Below are 23,405 nucleotides of genomic sequence, written 5' to 3'. Positions count from 1 at the left end.
TCCTGAAGAAGTGGTAACACAGCCCTGGGGACAGGACTGATGAGCCTGAGCCAACACCAACACTGACTCCACCACAATAAGCATCTGGAAAGCAGGTTAAATACCTTTAAACTAAAGACAGCTGGCGATTCCCTCTCCCATAGCTAAAAGAGGAAAAGAAGGAATCAAGTATGTCCACAAGGAACTCTTGAATTTGAACTGCAATTTGAGTAGGCTTTTCATTTTAACTGACACAGTAAAGAAAACCAAAGTTTTGTAACAGAATAATTTTGGTTTTTAAAGTATTATGCATACTATCTCATCTTCAGGTAGTGCTACTTGACTCAAGAGCTCAAAGAAGAATTCTCATGGAATTCATTTATTTCTATTTTTTTAAATTAGTCCTACGGAAGCGATCACAGATGTATCTTGAAATAGACTAGAATGTTCATAAGGCTCTTACATTAAGTTACAAATCAGAGGTTAAAAATATTTTAGGCCAAGGTCTTCTGTGGTCCATCTTCCTCTCAGAATCTACCTACCTTGGAAAAAAACCTGATCAGGTTTCACAGTTCACTGGTTCTAGAGACCGATTCTAGCCACCAACACCACAACCAGCCCTTCCCGCTCTCTGTCCCATTCCTGAGCTGGTCTCCGAAAAACAACCTCGTGGCTGCTTCTATGCTCCGGAACAACCTCGTGGCTGCTTCTATGCTCCGGCAGGCAAGAACAGTTCAACATCCTTTTGTTGCTTCGTTGTTGCTATTGCGTGGTTAGTTGGTTTCCCTGGTGGTGCGGTGGTAAAAAATCTGCCCACCAATGTAGGAGACACAGGTTTGCTCCCTGGATTGGGAAGATCCCCTAGGGAAGGAAATGGCAACCCACTTCAGTATGCCTGCCTGGGAAACCCCGTGGACAGAGGAGCCTTGCAGGCTATAATCCATAGGGTCACTAAAGAGTCGGACACAACTTAGCAACTGAACACCACCAACAAACATCCTTCTGAGCAAGCCTTATTCAGGAGAAGCAGCTCTGAGAGACATCTGATATGATCCATGCTGAGGAATTCACCCTGCTTCAGCTGCAGTAAGCAGCTGACCATTCTGCTACCCAGGATCCAGGGTGAGACTAGTGATGTTTCACATCCCAGACTTATAGGAGAGATTCCCAAATAGTCACCGGGCTGTGGGGCAGTATCTGACACTCTCGCAGCTAAGAGTATGCATGTCACCGTTTCCCCCATGACAACCACAGGGGACATAATCCCGGACGACAGTTGGTAATGGCTGTCAGATAGCCACAGTCACCACAGCCTCTGAACCTCAAATTCACACACATGATCCTAAAAAGCCAAAATCTTATCCCATTTTCACAGGTAAGAGAGCCGTCAAAGACAGACCTGGATGCTGAAATTTTAATGGTTTGTGGAAAGAAGACAAAATATTCTATTTCAAAAGATTTAACACATGTGGCTGCCTAAGCACATGGTAAAGAACGAATCAACATTTTAAATATGCTATTCCTTAAGGAGAAACTTTTTACCAATATTCATAATGCAGACAATCTCCACAGTACACAGAAACAAATCCTAGATTAGGCACCTAGAAAATAATTAATTGGCAGCATGCAATTTTCTATGTCTTTGGACTAACTTTTGCAACAGATTTATAGAGCAGGGGTAACCCAACAGTGTAAGGACAGGAAGTCAGCCTAGGAGTAAAAGTATGATAAGAGATACACATTCCATCCTGGGTTGGGAAGATCCCTTAGAGAAGGAAGTGGCAACCCACTCCAGTATTCTTTCTTGCCTGGGAAATCCCATGGACAGAGGAGCCTGGCGGGCCATAGTCCATGGGGTTGCAAAGAGTCAGACATGACTCAGCACACATACATATACATAGGTCATCTAAAGTGTCAAGAAGATTTCATAAAAAATGCAAAGCCTTATAAATGTTCAAAAGATAATTTATAAAATGAGATTTATTTTTAATAAGGAACAGAGAAATACAGGAAAAAGTGTGAATGCACTGGCACTATAGGAGCTTTGCTACAGAATTCAGTGTAAGTTGCTCACTGAAGACTCTGAAATAGCAAGTTCCAGTACAACCTGTCAGCATGGAATGAAGTCAGTACTTTAGAAAGATGTGTGTGTTTGGCGGGGGAGGGGGGGGCAGAGAGAGGGTGGCATGTGTGTGTTGGGTGCTGGGAGGAAAAAGAAGCAGAGACAGAACACACACACACACACACACACACACAATTTCATCTTGGCTCAGTGCATGGCTGACTATATTCTCTACTTAGGTAAGAAATTTTCACTAACTTAATTTTAGTAATTAAAATACATTCAGTACTTTGGGGAAACTTCAACAAGAATAAAGCAGTCTATTACACATGCAATTCTGAACACATTTCTTTTCAAGTTGCTGTATTTAGAAATAAGCTGACTTTAGACACCAACAGTTTTATATGCTATCACCAAAACTTGGCCTAGGAGGTGTAAGGGAGAAGAAGAATGAAAGTTCTTGAGCATAAACCTTTTTCTCTTTGATGCCAAAACTGCCTTTACAGACCTAAGTCCCAAAAGTATAGGCTTTGTTCTCATTTGTTTTCGGTTTTATTTAAAACTCTTCTAGCAAATCTTCTTGCAGTGGAGGGTTATGTTCCACTATCCACTTATAAAACTGCAGGATGATTCCAGTTCACATTGTGCAAATGACATTCTAACTAGCGACAAAACCTATAGCCAGCTATCAAAATCAATCACAACCAACTATAAGAATGGTGCTAAAACAACCAAGACTCAAAGGACTCTGCTCTATTTCTTATCACAGCCTTCGTGGTGGGAGCATGCAGTGTGTGCATGTGTGCTGAGTGGTTTCAGCCACATCTGACTCTCTGCAATCCTATGGACTGTAGCCTGCCAGGCTCCTCTGTCCATGCAATTCTCCAGTACCGGAGTGGGTTGCCATGCCCTCCTCCAGGGCATCTTTCTGACCAAGAGATCGAACCCACGTCTCTTCCATCTCTGGCACTGCCAGGCGGGTTCTTTACCACTAGCTCCACCTAGAAAGCCCATCATGCAATAAGTGCTCCCAAACAACTGAGTAACTGTCGCAACAGTTGGAACTTGAGAGCGATGTGAGTTTTGATAGAAGCAGGAAGGGTCAAGTATTCTTCACTACCAGGAATCTAAGACAAATAGTTAATTACTGTTGGAGGTCCCTGTGCTCAGCACTGAATTATGAGCAGCTTCAGCTGTGTAGATGAAGAATAGTGGTAGGTGAGAGTGTCTGCTGGTGTGAATATGCTTCAAATTGATGTAACCACGATTAAATCAGTCAAAAAGTTCTATTCCAAAACTATTTGATAGTCAAGATTTTCTAGAACTTGAGCTCCAAATTATTAAAGATTAAAAAGGAAAAAAAAGATAGTGAAATTCATACTGTTCAGTAACTGCCAACTCTATACAAATTACGTGAAAAGAACCTATAAAACAGAAATGTGAATTTTCACAATCAGGAAACGATACAATTCAGTGTCATTTTTTAAAAGTTTAAAAAAAATTTGTATACATATGTCTTTATAAACATAGAAAAAAGTCAAAGGACTGCTTTGCTTATTAGAGGTTATCCCTAGAGAATATCCTTTCCTTATGTAGTTAAAGTTAAAGGGAAAATGTTTTTAATAGCAGTCAAGTTACCAGAACTGAACTTTCCTGGTGGTTCAGATGGTAAAGAATCTGCCTGCAATGTGGGAGACCTGGGTTCACCGTGGATCAGGAAGATCCCTTGAAAGAGGGCAGGGCAACCCACTTCAGTATTCTTGCCTGGAGAATCCCCATGGACAGAGGAGCCTGGCATGGACAGAGGAGCCATGGGGTTGCAAAGAGTGGGATAAAACTGAGCAACTAAGCACATACAAGTTACAAGAATTAGACTTAAAAGTTATTTTCAAAACTACTCTCTATACATATTTGCTAAACACAAACACAGATATGACTTCTCTGTTTTCTGAGCCTTCACTGCTTTTTATTTGCATTTTTTATAGTTGCTGCTGCTGCTCCTAAGTCGCTTCAGTCGTGTCCAACTCTGTGCAACCCCACAGACGGCAGCCCACCAGGCTCCCCCGTCCCTGGGATTCTCCAGGCAAGAACACTGGAGTGGGTTGCCATTTATAGTTGATACCCAGGTTTAAAACTCCAAGAATTAATAAGTTCAAAAATCTAATTGTTTCAATCATCAGAACTAAATTTAGCCATAAGAAATAATTTTCAAATTAAATTTTTGGAATATTATTTGCCAGAGTTTGAAGGGAACAAAAAGATTATGAGCCAACCTCTTCTTTTCACAGATAAGAAAGCGACCCAGGAGACCAGCCTTAGGTCCTCACAAAGTGATGAGAACCCTAATCAATGTCCTACTGATGACATGCTTTATCCCACATTATGTAATTTTGAAAGTTGCGTTTTCCATTATTTTAATAATTTCAAAATACTAAAGAAACCATATTGCTCTCAAGATGCTGCATAATCTACACAAACTGCCTTTGTTAAAGTAATGGTAACTAGTAAGGGAACTCTGAGTCTCTTTACATCATCCTCATCTGTACAGCCAAACGTTTAAGTAGAGAGTCTTCATAGTTACTTGCAGTTACATTACACACAGTTTTTACTGAGTGCTTCTCTAGGTTAAGAATGGTGCTTCATTCCATTTTTAATCACCACCACTGACTCCATTTTCAAGATGAGAAATTTGAGGTTCGGAGAAATTAAGTGACTTTCTTGGAGTCCAATGACAGGTGAGTGACTAAAGAGGTCTGCCTCCTTGGGCCCAGCATCCTTGTGCTGCCCCTGAAATGTAATCGTGCAGTTTCAAAACTACATTCAGGGACTAGGGTGGCTGGAATTCATCTGCCTGAGAACATTTCCCTGTGAGCCTCTGAAACTATGGAGAGCTACTAGAAATGCAAGAGCCACAGCTCCTAGACTGCGGCCTCAGACACAGACTGTCTCGCTCCAGCTTTGATGTAACTCCTCCTTTGGGCCTCCTGACCCACTTCCTAGGGTGCTGGAGTTACCTGTCAAACTACAAAGGCTCTCTATTCTGTCCCAAGCACAGCGAGCAGCATGGAGGGAGAGAGCCCTGCGTGGTTCTTGGGCTTGGCTGCTGAGCCCTGGCCCCACCCAGACAGGGCTCCCTGAACTACACTCACAGTTCTCCATATCAGCACACAACCCACCATGAACTTCCAGGCCTCTGTGTGTTCTCCACACACCCCTGCCCCCACCCCCAGGCCACAAAGTCTCTCTCCAAGTCCCTTTCACCTGTTTAACTCCTCTGCACTCTTCGGGACTTAGCAGTCCTCCCATTTCCTGGAAAACCCTTCCTGTACCCTCCCATTCCCAGCAGATTGGCCAGCCCCACCCTTGTCACTGGGCCGTCTGTAACCTCGTTAAACTTCACGGGCTTCCCCACTGCTGGGTCCCCAGCACCTTGGCGCCTAGCTCACAGCACGTCATTCCAAGGGTGTTCATGAAGACATGACCCCAGCCGGGTCGGGAGTGATGGCGGCGCTGACAATGGGCATTCACCCTGGCGTGCTTACTACTCTGCCTTTCCGTTTTTCTAGAAAACCACCCACAGACCAGACAGAAAGACCTGCAGTGACCCTACATCTGATGCGCTTGTTTTCCTGTAACCCATGAGCCCCCAGCACCTTGCCCACGGAGGTCAGGCAGCTGATACAGGCCTTGTGATGGCTGCACCTAGGCCCCTATCAGCCTCTGTGCTCGACCGCTGAGCATATTTGTTCTCTGACTTGAGTGGTCTTGGACTACTCTGGGTGACAGCAATCCAGTTGTCCCCCTGTAGCCACAGAACACTGCTGCCAGGACCTCCTGCGGGCACCAAACTCTACAGATGCTCAAGTCCATATACTATAAAACCATGCAGTCAGCTCTCGGTACCTGCAAGTTCTGCAACCATGGAAACAAGGAGGGTCAACAGGACGCTGCCTGGCACCAAAATATTTTCCCAAGACTGTACCTCTGAAATTTTAACACAAATTAAAAGAAAAATCTGATTTGCTTTATCATAATGTATTATAATTTTAAAAGAATTTTTCTTTTTAAACACTTGTTCAGTAAGACATGACTATATATGGGATGACAGAGGAAAAACTTTTATGAGTTTTCCTTTAAAAAAAAAAAATGTTTACTTACTTACTTATTTGGCTGCACCTGATCTTAGTTGCAAGATTTTTACTTGAAGCACGCAAACTCTTAGTTGCGGCATGTGGAATCTAGATCCCTGACCAGGGATCGAACCCAGGCCCCCTACATCGGGAATGAGGAGTCTTGGCCACTGGGCCACCAGGCAAGTCCCTAAAAAGGCCTAAAAGTGGCAAAACTAATTCAGATACCAAGGAACTTTAAGTCAAAGAGTTCAGTAGAATTCACAATACCTATCGACTTCTGGGTAAACTCTGGGAGACAGTGAGGAACAAGGAGGCCTGGCGTGTTACAGTCCATGGAGTCGCAAAGAACTGGACACACCTTATCGACAGAACAACTGACTTCCGCAAATAGCAACATTTATATTTAATACAGCAGAATACCAAAAATTGTTCATTGCAGGGGGAATAAAAACATATTAAAAATTATCTCATGGCAGAGACAAAATAAGTATTCTAGACAGAAGAAACAACATTTAGTGCACTGAGAGAAAAGAAGGGTCAGCCAGGGAAACAAAAATGTGAACGTAGCCCTGAATGACTGGAGCAGGGTGTTCAGGAGTGGGAGCTGAGAGGGGCGCAGAGCCAATTACCAGAGCTTCTGAACTGCATTAAGGAGTCTGGACTTTATTCTCGGGATGAAGAAAAGTTTTTTTTTTTTTCCTCTCTCTGAATTCACTTATTTAAAGATAGAACACAGCCACTCAAAATCGTAGAGCACAATATCAACACAGTTTAAAGCTAGGGAATTAAGTTGAATTGTTGTATTTAATTTACATTAATAAGTATCTCAAAAGAAGCAAATGTAGATTTTAAGATTTATTAACACGCTAATGACCCAAGTAACTAAGAGAATCTAAGTTGAGAGTGATATTGTGTGATTTTCAGGTTGAAAGATTACAGTAACATATATTTCAATTAGACAGCAGCAAATACAAAAGCATCTTCTGAACTGTACAGTATCCTGTATGGAGGAGTTCATTCTACAGCATTTCATCATTCTCCTGGCCTCACTTTGTGCACAGAAGGCATGCTGGACACCAGCAATTCACCTTACATAAATTATCCACCACTGATAAGGTGTAAAATCTATATTATACATGTATAATATAGAAAAAATGTATATTATACATGTATAATATGCATGAATAGAATTATTCTTGAATGCCAGAAGCAGTGCCAATTATTTCTGACAGACTTGGGACTTCCCACCTTTGCCACTGATTAACTATCTGAACTGTTTAAGCCTGTGTTTCAGTTTCTTCATTTTTAAAACGAGAAGACTGGGCTAGATTTTTGTCCACTTTAGTGTCAAGATAAGACTTCCATAGTAGAAACCTCACTCTAACTGCAGCGAGTGACTGAGGAGAACATGTCCAGGAGCCAGAGGCTGGTTAGGAAGAAGTTTTGCAATAACTGGGAGGAGGTGACAGAGGCCTGACCCTGGTTAGCAGCTGTGGGGGTGGATTCCAGGGCTAGCAGACACTGACAACAATAGAACTAGAGACTGATTGGATGCTGAGGGTGAGAAGACCAGCCTAAGCGCACAGCCGCTCGGGAGGTGGTAACAGGAACTAAACCAATGGCACCCCAAAGGACCAGGAGATCTGACCGGGAGGATGGAGATTCCGTTTGGGTGTGTGATGGCTGCAGTGCCTGGCTGAGCTGCACCTCCTGGAGAAACTATCCCAGAGGCAGGGGGGTGCAGGGTTCTATCACTGAAGCCAAGGCATTTTAGGCACCAAAATATTATAAAAACGATTCAGCAAAGACACAACTAATAGTCTTCTGATGTATCTTTTCCTCTACAGTCAATGACATTCTTTAAAGATCTTTGTAAAAAACGTGAAATGTGATTATTTAAGAATTTAGCCCTTTGTGCAAGAGTAAGATTTGAAATAAAGAAATGTATTTGGGAACGTCGAAACATTTGAAAATTTAGTATGTGATAAAGGGGATACTTTTAGTCAATAAACAATGCTGGGAAACCTAGCCAATCATTTGGAGAAAATAAAGTTAGGGCCTTAAACTTCAGAGAGATCAAGAGACAATTTCTTTTTTAATCTATAAAAATAGTATTAGAAAAGATTGGTGAATTTTTATAATCTTATGGCAGGGAATAATAATAGCTATTACCTACATAGTGTTCATCATGCACCATGCACTATTTACAGTGTTTATACAAACACTTTGTTCCTGCAACAATTCTGAAGTAATAATTTCATTTTAGAGTTGAGGAAATTGAAGTGCCAAGAAGTTCAGTAACTTCCGAGGTTCACTACTCGGCAGTGGTGAAACTCTGACTAGAACTCAGGCATCTGCACTCTGAACCACCACAGAGCACAGTCTCTGTAAGACCATTCAGAAAGAGAGGGAGAGGGACAAAGAAAGAAATGAAATCCGAAGGAATATTTAAAGCCTCTTTATGGAACAACAGTTATTGTTGAAATGCATAAATCGTAACACAAAAGTAGAGGAAGACATTTCCAATAAATGTCAAACTAATATTCTAATACATAAAGGATACTTAAAAATCAATAAGAAAAAATTAAACAATTCTCTCTCATGTGTGAAAGTCACAAAAGAAGTAGGAAATTGTTAATAAATACAAGTTGTATGGATGTGAGAGTTGGACTGTGAAGAAGGTTGAGCGCCGAAGAATTGATGCTTTTGAACTGTGGTGTTGGAGAAGACTCTTGAGAGTCCCTTGGACTGCAAGGAGATCCAACCAGTCCATTCTGAAGGAGATCAACCCTGGGATTTCTTTGGAAGGAATGATGCTAAAGCTGAAAGTCCAGTACTTTGGCCACCTCATGCAAAGAGTTGACTCATTGGAAAAGACTGTGATGCTGGGAGGGATTGGGGGCAGGAGGAGAAGGGGACGAGAGGATGAGATGGCTGGATGGCATCACGGACTCGATGGAGGCCAATCTGGGTGGACTCCGGGAGTTGGTGGTGGACAGGGAGGCCTGGCGTGCTGTGATTCATGGGGTCGCAGAGAGTCGGACATGACTGAGCGACTGAACTGAACTGAACCATGATGCTAAAAAGCCAAGAAATGCAAATTAAAATAAGAAACCATCTTTCACAGACTGATAATATCAAACACTGGCAAGAATGTGAAGCAATGAGCACTCTCACATACCGTGAGATGAATGTAAGCTGGCACAGTGTTTTACAGGGCAATTTGGCTACATGATAAAAATTTTAAATATGCATAATCCTTTGACTCAGCAGTTTTACTTCTGAATATTTATTTTACAAAACCAAATGCACAAATATCTGAAAATGTACATACAAGGGTAGTCACTGCAGTGTAATATAACTACCAAACAATAAATAATATGTCTAAAAAGAAGAGATTGGTTAATGAGACAACCAAATGATGGAATGCTATGCAGTCATGAAAATGACAGCTCTACGTTCATCGTTAAGATAGTAAACAAAATGCTGTTAAGAAAAAAAAAACTTATACCAGTCTACATAGTATTGTTCTTTTGTTAAAAGATAAATAAATGTTTAAAACAAATTGTTCTGTTGCTTTCAAAAGGATTGTCTAACTATTTTATTAATAAAGCTTAATCTAAAAATTCTGAATTCAGAAAAATCACAAGGACCTTATATAATAGTGTAGAAATGCCAGTGTGCCAGAAAAACTGAAACGTATTTTCAAATTTCAAAATAAGTTTATACTGACATTAAAAGTTTTTTAGGAATATTAGTATCTACATTAATTAATAAGTCACATCTTTTTTTAAAATCTAAGGATCAATGAAAATAATCTGATTTATTACCCAAGAAGAATTTAAGAATATTAATAAAATCCAGATAATAAATACTAGGTACAACCAATTAATTATTTTGAAAGAGGAAAAAAAGAAATGTGAAATGTCTTTCTCAAAACACTCAACATCTTAAGACATGTGAACATCAAAAATCCAACCCTTTCGCAAGCAGCCATCTTATTAGACCAAAGTCCTCACAGTAATTAAATAACTTGGTCAACATTGCAAAGCTGGCGCTTACTGCCTGACTTCTCACAGTATAGCTAGGAGAAAGGGCAGTATATATTGGTGGTGGTGATTAACTATTAAGGCATCTTTTTTTTATTGTAGGATATAAAATGACTCAGGCCAACAAATAGAGCAAAAAAAACTCTGCCACACAGCCAATCCACAGGACGTTCGTAATGCGCAGCATCCAATTCTATGTAATTCTAAAGAACACGTCATTTATTCAGCATCAAGGCTACAGGGCCACCTCTTCCAGACGATTTAGATGTTTACCACTCTGGGGATCAAAATACTTTCTACAACCATCAGGGACAGAAAACTTCCTTAATATGTTACAAGCTTTCTAACTTGGTTGACTGAGTGGAGGGAAACACAACAATCTTGTAAGCCACAGTCATTGTCATTACGGAAAACAAAACCAATCATATGATCTTCATCACTCTCATCTTACAAATAAGGAACTGATACCCCAAGAGTAATGTGGGAAAGTGCTGTGATTTAATAAACTCATAATCTTAGAGGTGATCCAGGTGTGTGGAACCAAGCGTTCCATCACCAGGCGGCTCCCAACTGCCATGCTCCAGGGTCCTCTTAGCAGGTCCCTTTCTCCTCCCTTCTCAGCACCTGTCAGGGCTCTGCCTATATTCCGCCTTTAGGGAACCTGTCTCTTGCTCTAAGTGTGGGTCTTCTAACTGGCTGCTTTTAATTGCTGCACATACACTGCTGCTACTGCTAAGTCACTTCAGTCGTGTCTAACTCTGTGCGACCCCATAGACGGCAGCCCACCAGGCTCCCCAGTCCCTGGGATTCTCCAGGCAAGAACACTGCATTAGGGACACCAAATAGACAAGACTACAAGAATAATAAAGAAATGTCAGCAAATCCTGAGTGAATGCCCCTGGAATCCTTCTAAGTGTAAAATCAAAGAACTTCAAAGCACAGATTTTGTTACAGGCCCTTTGGCAGTTCAGAGCCTTCTTTTCTTACTTCTTAGTGCTAAACCATGTTCCAGATAAGGGAGGCTACGAGGTTTAGTTACCACCAGTAAACTTTAAAACGTTTTCTGTTAACATGGGTTCTTGGTTCCTGAAATCTGACATAGTACTTGTCTAGCAAATCTTTTCTTTAATGCAAATGTGAACTATTTATCCCAAGTTGAATCATTATCAGTAGCAAATTCATAAATTTTGGATGAAGTAGGGTAATTGGGACAAAAATCCTAAACATAGTATCCTAAATTTAGATAACATTCTGAGAACTCAGGAAAAGGAATCATTGTATTAATGCATAACAGCTCCAAGTGTATATTTATTTATATAGATATGCACACAGGTACACACACACACACTTTCAACTCCCTGGTAAGAGCAGAACTAAATACACAGAGCAAACACTTCTTACAGCGTATTATCATGCAGTACAGCTCTTTCCTCTGTACCACATTAAGCCATCTTACTTCACCTGTGGCATTTGGTGTGTCTAATACTTCAGATACCTCCTAATGAATCTATCACACACTGACTATTTGGAAACACCAATCATCTAGGCTTTTGCCATTTAACCCCATCTCAGCTAAGTCTTGATTACATCTGACCAAAGGGGAAGAACAGACAATCCACTGGTTTGATCTTGCAACATCATAACTACCTCCATCCATTTATTCAACAAATTCTTACTGAGGATCTACTCTGGGCCAGGCATTTTGCTAGGTTCTGGGTTCCTACCCAGCCAAAGGCTCTGCCCACTTGTGTCTTTTCAGTCTTCAAGGGAAGGCAACCATTCACCAAATGAGATAAATACAAAATCAAAGCACTAACAGTAAGGACATGGCGCTACAAAGCCAGTCTAGGAGATCAGGGAAGGAAGGCTTCCCTGAGGAAGAAGCCTCAGTGTGCTAAGATCTGAAAAGGGAGGAGCGGACTCACGACTGGGAAAAGTGCTCCAGGACAGAGAGCAGGCGGTGACACAAAGGCCCTATGGCAGAGGTGGTGTGCTGAGTCAGGAAACGAAGGCAGTCCTGCCAAGAACAAGGGTGTGTGTGACCAGAGATGGGCCCAGAGAGGCAGCCAGGGGTTAAACCCGGTAGGGGCTCTGTGGGACACCTTAAGAATTCTCCGATCTTTATCCAAATGGAAAGCATCTGAACGTTTTACAATTTAATTTACTTTTCTATAGGAAAATTGCTACACTCAGATTTACATTTTTAAATGATCACTCTGGTCATACAATATGGAGAACCAACTGGAAGGAAGGAAGCAGGAGAGAGGGCGCAAGTTAGGAGGCTACTATGTTAGTTCAAATGAGAGATCATGGAGACCTGGACTAGGAATATGGTAACAGACCAAAGCACCAGCCTCTGATACGGAACTGAAGACTAGGAGCTGTCAAGGGTAACTACTAGGCTCTGGTCCTGCCGCTTCATGAGCAGAGAACTCCTGAGTATGAGTACGGCAAGGTGTAGGGAAAATCCTAAATTTGGTTTTCGATGCCTGAGTATGGATGTGTTCTGTAGAGAGGTGTGGCAACTAGGAGAGGTCATGGCTAGGAAAATAAACTCTGCACTCATTCATGAAAGGCCAATAGTTGACCTAAAGGCATTAATGAGACTAGGGTGGGGGTGGAAGAGAGGAAATGAGAGAAGGCCTGGACCTGAGAATGTTCTAATATAATGCTCAAGAAGCTGAGGAGCCATTAAAGAAGGGTTGGCAGGGTTAAGAAAACAATCAGGAGGGCTTACCATAAGCACAAATAACTAGACACTCAAATCCCAGAAACTCAATTTTCTCAATATTTGACAGTTTACACATGGCTCCAATTACTTTGTAACTACACTGAGTTATTAAATTCTGTAAGGTTTACATTATATAAAATTGGTCAACATTATTAATCACTGCTTGCTAAATATCAATTACTGCTACAAAATACCAAGCAATACACCAAAACTCATAAGAAATAGTTCCTGCCTTCAAAACTTTCCTTAAGCTACATTATGATTAAACACATTACATTAAGTCATGAGTTAGTGTGTCTTCTAATACACTTATTTAAAAATTAATTCATCCTAACACTTTGGGAAAATTAGTTCATCCTAATGCTCATCCTAATGCTCTTAGGAAAGACCGTGATGCTGGGAAAGATTGAGGGTAGAAGAAGAAGGGAATGTCAGAGGATGAGATGGTCGAATGGCGTCACCGACTCAATGGACGTGAGTTTGAGCAAGTTCCGGGGGATGGTGAAGGACAGGGAAGGCTGGTGTGCTGCAGTCCATGGGGTCACACAGAGTGGGACGTGACTAAACAACACCACTCACAGGCATCCGATACTCATGGGTGCCAGACACCAGTCTAGGTGATGGGCAATGGCACTAAGAATAAGACAGAGTTCCTGGTCTGTTAGCAACTGATATTTAGTATTCAGAATGCTGTACGACCAGTTTGAAGATTATTTGATGCTATTATCAGTTGAATGGTTATTTAGGCCATAAAGGAAGGCAATAATCCCTACTACTTATCAAGAGTACAACCTCTACCCCCCCCACACCCTGATATCTACCTTCTTCTGACTCCACATACACTCATCATCATGCTTACTGTGACACATAGTCAACACGCTAACTACAGCACTGTGTAAGCTCCAGGCACTTGCTTCAGTCTTAGAGAGGACTGAAGGTCTCATCACTAATTCCCAGGTGAGACTGCATTTTCAGAAATACACGCTTGGTGGGTCTTAAGAACTTAACAGCTCTTGGCTCTCTATAACATCTCAATCTATTAAACCAAACTAACCAGACTGGTTATTTCAAAGGATTCTATCGCTAATAGTACAGAACTCCTTTCCATACCAAACATACCTAAACCAACCCATAGGTCAGAGTAAATGAGACAAGGATATCTTCTTGATTATCTTATAGCCTAGAGCATACTTTATATGTTTCCCAATGTTATTTCCCTAACTAGCAGAGTTGCTTTTACTAATAATAAAGCCTGAATTGTAAAACTAGTGTTGGCAGATTCTCAGTTTTTTGCTCCTATACCCGCTACTTAATTTTTTCTTTAAGAAAGAAAGAAAAAAAAAATCACATCTGAACTTGCAGTTCCATACTCATACCTTTTAAGAGCATAGGCAGAAATAGTTTGAAAGTAATCTGTACCTAAATTTGCCATTGCTGTAGAAATGGAAAAGCTACAGTATGTATCTGTCCTAAGAAAGGGAAAGAGACCAAAGGGAAAGAGCAAAAACTAGCAGACCAAAGGTACAAGCAGAAAGCAGAACAGAGCTTCCACCTTTAACTACTATCCTGAAAGGTCAATTATTCCTCGGAAAGCTAAGGAAGCACTACTGTATTCACTGCAGAGATACAGTGTGAAATGCTGTGGGTGAGATTCAGAGCACTAATCCTTAATCTAGGTGCTCCTCTCTATTCCCATGTCTCTCACAACACTTAACATGGTAGTGTGAAACCTCTTCATAATACAATCTGCCAGCAGAAACAGAGGCTGTGCGTTGATGACATTTTTCTCTACCACCCAGAAAATCACCTCGCCGAGGTTCCTAAAAGTTGGATGAATGAAATCTAAAACAAGTACAAACGGATAGGATCTGACTCTACTGGAACAGTTTCCATGTGTGATGATTAAAATGAATATGTGATATTAGCTTCTTTATTTCCTTCTACTTATAAACCACACAAATCAAGAAACCTAAGAAACACTCAACACTCATCAACTGTTCTCCTTGACTAACACAATGAAATGATCTAAGTACAAATCATTTATTCTCCCTGCCTAACATGATGAGGCGATCTAAGCAGAGTTTACTTGTATTACATGTATGGGGCCAGGTTACAAACACCATGCTTTATGGACACGTCAGGAGACAAACGTACTGGCAACGGCACTGGGTAAAAACCTATCATTCTCACATTGACTCCTGAAGGACAACTTCCTCCTTCAAATCATTAATCTGGTCATTAATTTGTAAAAGAAAGTGGAGACAGCAGAGAAGGATGGAAAGAAATGGACTGTGCAGTGAGATCGTCATGGACTGGAATCCTAGCCTGTTTTCCAGTCGTGTGATCATGGGGCTTTAGCATCACGCATGAGTTTCTACCTCTTGAAAACAGAAAATTACAACACACTGGAAGGCTGCAGACATGATGAAATGAGCTAATATATAACTTGCCTGACACACAGAAGGCAAGAAAAGTGACTATATAAAAGTACTTCTACTTGATCAATGAACATGTTTATTAACCGCAGCAAAAATCCTCTTATTTCTTGCAAGAACACCCAACTAGCAGTTAGCTTTGCAGTGAGGGTTTATAAATGAACATTTACTTCAATTCTGTTTCTGATTATTTCTTTAGCGTTTCAAAATGTTCTTAAATTATTTCTTAAAAACAACTTGGGTTGATTCTTAATAGTGCCTATTTCCTCACATTAATCTTTTTTACCCATTTACATTTTAAAGTAACTCTAATTTTCAGCTTAGATTATAAAGAGAGGCCAGAATTGAAGAAAACAACCAAGTCTAAGGAATATACCTGGTACATCTGATATAGCAAGGCATTTCAAGGTTAGAAGTGCAAAATACTGCAGCTCTTAAGGAGCCTCTGGAGACTAATGCTTCTCCATGCCACATTCTCCTATTGCCTTCCTCAAAGAAAAATAACCCTCAACCCAAGAAAACTGGATACAAAATGCAAAAGTTGTGCCTTCTTACTCAGAGAACTTCTGAATGCCCCATGTTTTCCCTCAGGGGAATCCATTCCCTATTAACTGCCCCAGCCACTCCAGCATTTCTTCTGGAATGCTCCCAGCAACTGTCAAGGGCTGATCAGCAGACAGCCTAGGCAAGCTGTAGCTGGTTCTTTTGCTCTTGTTGAAAGCAAAGAACGCTCCTTTCATTCCATATTTTGAAATCTTCCAAGTCAGTAAGTCAGCAACCATTTCTAAAATGTGCAACATATGCTTGAGGTAGTATAAGAGATGTGAAAAAGAATATCAATGAACAGAGCTACTTCCTGTTTTTTTTTTTTTAATCTAGCGAAATGGAGTTATTATAGCATATTGGTAATAATGTATTAAGGAATGTTGGTTAACCAGTCACTCATGCCAGAATCAGATATGAAAAGAAAACTAAAGTTGGCAACAATTCTAGTTCTAATATTTCCCTTTCAGAATTATATTTAATAATCTTTGAAGAATGCATTCATTTTCTTACCTGATTCAAAATAAAACTTGGAGACAATTCCTAACTACAAACTTACAAATTCATGTAAGACTAACTTATGTAACTACTTCTGTCATTTTATAAAATCACCAATTTTTTAAAAAAAAACTTATTTGGGGGCAATAATTTTCCTACACCTCCTTTAGTAAAGTCACTGAATTATATTTTTAATCCAGAAGCTTCTAAAAGGAAGTGAAAGCTGAGGGCTATATGAGGATGTAAAAGCAGCCTATGAAACAGCTTCAGTTTTAAGGAAAAACTAACATTAACAAGTACAGCATATCTTGTTCTTTCATGGGGCCAGCAAATTGATAGTTAGGTTTTTTTTTTTTAAGTTACAAAAATAGGATGGAGTAATTATATCTACCAAACTCACAATAGCCTGTTCAATGGAGAGTAACACTGTAATTTCTCTTCAAAGACAGTAAATAGGAAGAAAAAGCCCCTAATTCTGTATTAGAAGGAAAAATCCCAAACCCTTGGGCGCCACTTACAGGCAAAAAACTTTCACTGATTTCAGTTACGAACCTGAAAAAGAGGGGTGGACTTTAAATCTTCTATTTTTAATATCAGTATTATTTACATTATTTACACTACAAAATTGTATTTTCCACAATTTCAATTTCTATACCCAAAGATCAAAAACTGGAGGAATTATGAAATTTAAAAACTTTAGGAATTCTCTTTAAAAAAATACGACAGGTCTTAAAGATGTACAGTACTACTGAAACATAAAAATATTTCAAAATCTTGATGTTAAATGATCCTTCTAAAGTATGAATGTAACTATTATCCAAAAAGTAAAGTTCAATTGCAATTTTACTGCTTACAGTCAAAGTGCTTATACCAACGGACTCAAATGAATTTCAACCCCATGAACAAGGAAATATGGAAAAAAACTCACTATTTCAAAAGTAGAGGAAATCAATATTTTACTATAAATGAAATGTTTATGTATAACATTTGGGATGAACAAACAGCATTCTGGCCAGTGAAATTCATTTTAAAAAATGATTTTGCCGATTATTATTTCATATACTGTGCAATTATAATCCACCCTTTCAAAAAAGGAGAAGGGGGAAAACTAGGTTATAAAATGCAAAAATTAAACATGGATTACTCACTCCCTGAATTCTATCTGCTTTCACTTTTGTCCTCTTATTTTGTGTGGAGACAACACTAAACATCTATACATTAATTTTACAGTGGTTCCTCTTCTATTGTATTCATAGCTCGTTAAGATGCCTAGAATGCTGAGGCTTGCTAAATTATTTACTGCATCCAAAAACTTGGTATCATGGGAGTAAGACAAAATTCACCTCTCAAATTCAGGGTTTAATATCTTTAACTGGACCTCACTTGTAGTAACAATCGCCTACAACGAATCATTCCAGTCAAGTTCTAATGCAATCTGCAAAGAAGCAGTAGTGCAGAGAAACATAACCCTTCTAAGACTAAGCTACATGTACAAGTGCACACAGAAAACCAGCACAGTCACAAGTCCCTGTTCCTCTCAACATTGCCATGGCACACTGCTGACCACATTTTTAGGGTTCCCTCCCCCGCGAGGTGGGGAAAGAGAAGGGGCCAACTTCTAAGTAGCAATCAACAAACTGCGGTTTTAAACAAATAATCAAGTTGCCCCCAAAAGTGCCAAATCACTAGATAATTAACGAAAGCCAATGATTCCTACTGTCAAATTCGTTTCACAAGGGAAACCAATACAAGGCAGTCTCTAAAACATTCAGAATAAAGGTCAGGAAGCCCTACAGGGAAACGGGTGACTATCACAATATTTTCAGCAACTCAAAATACTCCTCAAACCTGTGCTCTGCATACACTAGTTAGATTTTAAAACAAACAAAAACAAGGACTATGGCTGTCACATTTAAAAGAATTTCCTTAAACAAAAATTTCTAGTTGCCAAAAAAGAGCCAGGCCAGGAATGGCTGGCCTGAGTTACCTTGCACATACCGTAACGCGCAGGGAGCCCAGGGCTCCGAAGCACAACGCACTGGGTCCCCTGGAATCCCGAGGCGGCCCGCGCAGCTGCAGGGAGCAGGAAGCACCGCACCCGCGCCGCGGTCCCCAACCACTCCGGAGAGGCTGCGGGGAGTAGGCACTACCGCTTTGCAACTGAATGGCTGACACATCCGGTCCTGGCTCTTACACCACTCCGCCAAATGCAAACTTCAAAGGCCAAATTCAAACTCCAAACAGAAGTCACTCAAGTCTCCGTGCTGCGGTCTGTATTCCCCAGGACACTAGGAGTCCCTTGGGGGACGCGATTAGAAAACTCTCCGTTCTAATACCCCGCAAGCCCCCTAGAGCTGCAGCCCGTCACCCTGCACCGCTTTGACAGGCGTTACGGAGCCGTCCACCCGGAACCCCCTGCGGCCGCGCTCGGGGCGCGCCGCCTCCGTTCCGGCCCGGCCTCCGGTACCTGCCTAGAGGCTCTGCCTGTCACCGCCCGGGGGACCCCACCGCTTTCTGCACCGCCGCCCTCCGGCCCTCCAACCCGGTCTCGGGCAGGGCTGCCCACCTACTTCGCCCACCTACACTGCCCGCCCGCAGGCTCAGGCGTCACCCCCGCGCCCCCCGGGACTCAGGTCCGGGGTCGCCGCCGCCGCACTGCTGCTCGCCTCTTCTAGCCTGACCCGGAGGGCAGCGCCGGGGTCCCGTTCCGGGGCTCCTCGGAGAGCCCCGATTCCAGGAGCCCCACAAAGCCAGCCCGGCCCCCCACACCTTATCTCAACTGGTCCAAGCAGCGCGGCTCGCACGCCTGTCACATGTCTGCAAACAATAACAAACTCTCCAGCACGTCCCCGCCCCGGGCCCCCGTCCGGTCCCCCAGGCCAGGTCCGGGGCGCCGCCCGAAGCTGGAAGGGTCAAAGGGGGTGCCCGAGAGCTCGGGTCCCGGATAGCCGCGCGCAGCCTTGCTTTGCGGAGCCCCGGGACGCCCTGCGCGATGCCGGGGTTCATTCATTGCAATAGCCCGCCCGCCCCCCAAGTCCCCGCCGCTCCCCGGCCGCGCCGCTTACCCGGCCGGGGCCGCCGCAGTCGGCTCGGCGGCGGGCGTCCGCTTCTCCCCCGGCTCGGCCCCCGCGGGGCTCTGGGCGCCGCTGTCCGGTGCGGCCGCCGGCTCGGCAGGGTGGGCGCCACCGCGGCTCGCGGCTCCGTGGGGCGGCGGCACCGCCACAGGCTGGAAACCGCTCCCGCCCGCCGCCGCGTCCGGGGGCTCCGGCGACGGGGAAGTGGAGGAGGACGGCGGCGAAGCGGCGAGGAAAAGCGGCGGCTCGGGCAGCTGGTCCAGCTCCACACTCCGCACTTTGCGCAGCTGCCGCCGCCTCCAGTCCGCCCGCTCACGGCCCCCACTGCCCGCCTCCCGCAGCAGCCCCGCGGCTGCCGCGGGCGCGCTGCTCGCCTTGAGGGCCCCTCTGCCGCCGCCCGCTTCGGGGCTCGCCGCCCCGGCGCCCGGGAATCCCGAGGACGAGGCGCGATTCCCCGCCGCCGCCGCCATTTTCTCTCGCGGGCTACATTCGCTCGGCCCCTGCGAGGGAGGGAGGAGGCGGGGAGAGTGCAGGGGGCGGGGGGCGGGCTCTGCGCCTCTAGCGTAGGGCTGGCTGCGCCAACTGCGTGAGCGCGGCCCTTCGGGCGCCGGGCCGGGGCTGACGGACGGGCGGGCGCGCGGGTTCAGTGGGGGGAGGACGGCGGGACGCAGGTTTCGGTGGGGAGCGGACTCTTAGCTCAGCCCCGCATGCGGGCCGCCAAGGTAGCTGCCGAGGTGGCCGCTGCGGGGGCGCACTGGGGTTCGCGCGCCTCACCCGCCGCGCCGCCAGGTAGTCCCGGGCTGCACCGGCGAGAGGAGGAGCCTCGGCGGCAGAGCTCCGCTTCCTCTCCGCCGCAATCTCGGCCCGGCTCAGCCGGCGCTCGCCCTAAAGGAGTTGCAATTCGAGCTTTGATGGACGGTGCGTTGAAGGGGGCGCAAGCCAGACTGTCTGCAGTCTGTCATCCGCATGCCCGTTGCAGTGGGCGTCGGGGAACCCGGGCGCGGACCGACCTACCCCTGCCCCCGCCTCCACTCCGCGCGGGACGCGCAGGTGGCGCCCGGCGCGGTCGCCTGCTGCAAAGCAAGAGAAACCCAACGCTCAGCTGACGTGATGCCGCGGACCCAAAACACAAAGTTTATATATATAAAAAGCTTTCTTCATCTTTTGCCCACCCCCAGATCGTGCTACAAATAAAACAGAAGTTTCTGGAATATCGTGTTCAAAGCCTGAAATCACAGGTTTGGGACACCCTCTTCACCCACTGTTCCGCCCCCAGTTGGAGGGAGACCGAGAGGGCCGGGCAACGGGGTCGGGGGGGTGGAGTGGTCGAGGTGAATCGTTATAAATCTTTTTTTTTCCTCCGCTGTCTTTGGGAAAGGCAGATATGCAGGACCACAGCATGTTTGGGGAAGGAACCAGGAAGTGCTGGCTGCTGTCATCCTCCGCCAGGTTCTGACCCTCCCCGAGCCCTATGCCTCTGGCTGCACGTCCCTCTTTCCCGCAGGGTCGGGCTGCCTGTCGGGTTCCCTCCGCCCCCACCCCCGCGGAGCCCGAGCTGCCCAGCGCGGCGTCGCGAACCCTGCCAGTCCCCGAGGGCGTCTGGCGATAAGGTGCTTTGGAATGGAAAAAGCACCATTTACATGTTAATGATTTTAGACCTTTCTTCTGGCTTCCCTGTCGCGTTTACTTCTCCCCTCCCTTCTTTTCCTCCAGCCGATGTGTCAGTGCTGAGAAATCTCCCTCAAGCCCGGAACCGAGTCCCTAGATTTACTTTGTGAAACAGGAATTAAGGCGGGGATAGTGTGGGGGAGTGTCGTGGAGGGAGAGAGCTGCTCAGGAAGAGAAAGGAGAGCGCTAACTTGTCGGTATTCATACATTTAGACAAAAGTCTAAACTGTCTACAAAATAATTCCTTTGATTTCCTGGAAACAGATAAAATGAAAACCTCTTTCTTGGCTATAAATGGTAACTGAGAAGGATGGTGATATCCGAGCGATTTTTAAAGCGGATTCAGATTTCATATTAGCTCCGTGTTAACTGCTACGAAGTCTGCCATAAGCTAGTTTTAGTAACATCCAACGGTACAAATTTTGAAACTTTAGATAAATCTGTTAAAATTTGAAGTCTACAGTTAAGCTATGATTATACAGTCTTTTAATGGTAGCCAAGTGTATCATCCAAAGCAAACAGTAGTTATTTCCTAGGTCTTCCCGGATTGTTACACCCACTAAAACCTACGTTGGGAAGGATAAACTTGTTTCTTTCTTATTTAGATTAGAAAACCTTTAAATTTGCACACATGTACTTGGTTAACTGTAAATGAGAAAAGTAAGCAGATGCCTTCAGCTTTTCAAAATTGTTCCAATTTTGAAGTTTGGCCAGAGTAGCAAAACAGAACGGGATCCAGTAAAACATTTACTTTAGCCTCGTCATTTGTGCACAGTGATGAAAACGGGACCAAGTGAGAAGAGCACAGTGCTCTCAACTAGCCCGTCTCGCCTCCATCCATCACACTGCCATGGCAAAACCTTAAGTGCTGGTCTTTCACCTGGTTTTTGGTGCTTTGAGTCATTTCCCCCTTTAATCTTTTATGTATATATTCGAGTTGTCATTATGCACCTTGCCCTGACGAACTTATTTTTGAAGGAAGAATGATAAAGGATGTGCTTGACTGAAAAGGGTGTTCTTCCTCCATCATATGTTGATATAAAGTCTTCTTTGAAGAAAATTTAACCTGTGGAATTGCTACCATAATTTTTGCATCTTAAGCATAGTTAAAATTCTGTCTCTAGTTTGGTGCTGCTGGGTCCTGCTATATTTTACTGCGTAAAGGCATATGTCAAATTGCCTTAATTTGATTTCTTTAATGACATAAAGGAGACTTGTGACTCTTCCAAGTTTGCTTGTACACTGAAAATCCCAGTTCCTATTTCCAACCTCTTTATTTCTATTCTCTCTCAGACACAAATGTTGCAGTAATTTCATTTATGCTATGACAACTTTGGTAACCTTTACGTCAATATTTTACAGATCACTGCTTCCACATAGTGCTTCTGGGAATCACCTAAGTCATACTTCAGTTCCTGAATCTCAGTCATTTGGAGGATCCAGTTTAATAGTAGTACATTTCCTTCTTATGCATAAACATCACTGATTTAGAATGAAAAGATTTAATAGGGACTGGCAGAAATATTGCAGTCTGTGTAGCATTCACCTTCTATTTCTTAAATACCTATTATGCACACACAAGAAATTTCCTTCTCTTGAGATATTGTTTGTTGTTTTTCATATTTACAAAAGTAAACAAAACAATCCATTTGCAAATATTTTTATTAGTGGGTATTTATCAAGTTGACTCTGCTAGAATTTCAGATCCATCTGTGTGTGGGGTTTCACTCCTGTGTTTGTGAGATCTATGTCTTAGGTAGACATAAAGAGTAAGAAGATAACCTTGAGAACAGAGTAAAAGCTGGTATCCTATCCGAGTTATAAATATTATTATGGAATACTTGCAGGAGAGTTGGGGTGAGAACTTGGTTTCTCTGTGCTCTTTCCAGACACCATACTTCCAAGTGTTTCCAGATAGCCTAAGTCGGGAAATCTTGTCATTTATGGGACAGTTGACCTTTTGCAAGTACACTGTAGGTGACATTATAGTAGAAAGCTTCTTCACCAACCTCCACTTGCTGACTCGTCTAGTAACAGATACCTGTCATTCCTGGTGTGGTGTGCAGAGGCAGAGGGGTGCTGCAGCATAACGAACGTTCATGACAGCTGCACACTTCTGCTCCCATCAGGTGAGTTACAGACCCCAGCGAATCCACCATATTTGTTCCCAAATCTGACTATAGCCGCTGTAACTGTCCGTATGGAATTTAATTAAGTCCTATTAAACATGACT

The 23,405-nt window shown here is 43.4% G+C and overlaps 1 protein-coding gene across 1 annotated transcript in view; it reads right to left on the bottom strand.

Annotated features, from left to right (window-relative positions):
* The window catches only part of MAP3K1 (mitogen-activated protein kinase kinase kinase 1), a 71,850-nt gene extending 51,876 nt beyond the window's left edge, over positions 1 to 19,974 (bottom strand). The window contains exon 1 of the mRNA XM_040262551.1: positions 19,496 to 19,974. Within this exon, the coding sequence (XP_040118485.1) occupies positions 19,496 to 19,974 (479 nt within the window). The remainder of the gene's footprint in view (positions 1 to 19,495) is intronic.
* Between the last annotated feature and the right edge of the window lie 3,431 nt (positions 19,975 to 23,405).

Source organism: Oryx dammah, unplaced genomic scaffold (genome assembly GCF_014754425.2).
Source record: "Oryx dammah isolate SB20612 unplaced genomic scaffold, SCBI_Odam_1.1 HiC_scaffold_20, whole genome shotgun sequence".
NCBI classification, from domain to species: Eukaryota; Metazoa; Chordata; class Mammalia; order Artiodactyla; family Bovidae; genus Oryx; species Oryx dammah.
Note: the sequence above shows the minus strand (reverse complement) of the source record. Positions and strands in the feature narration are given on the sequence as shown.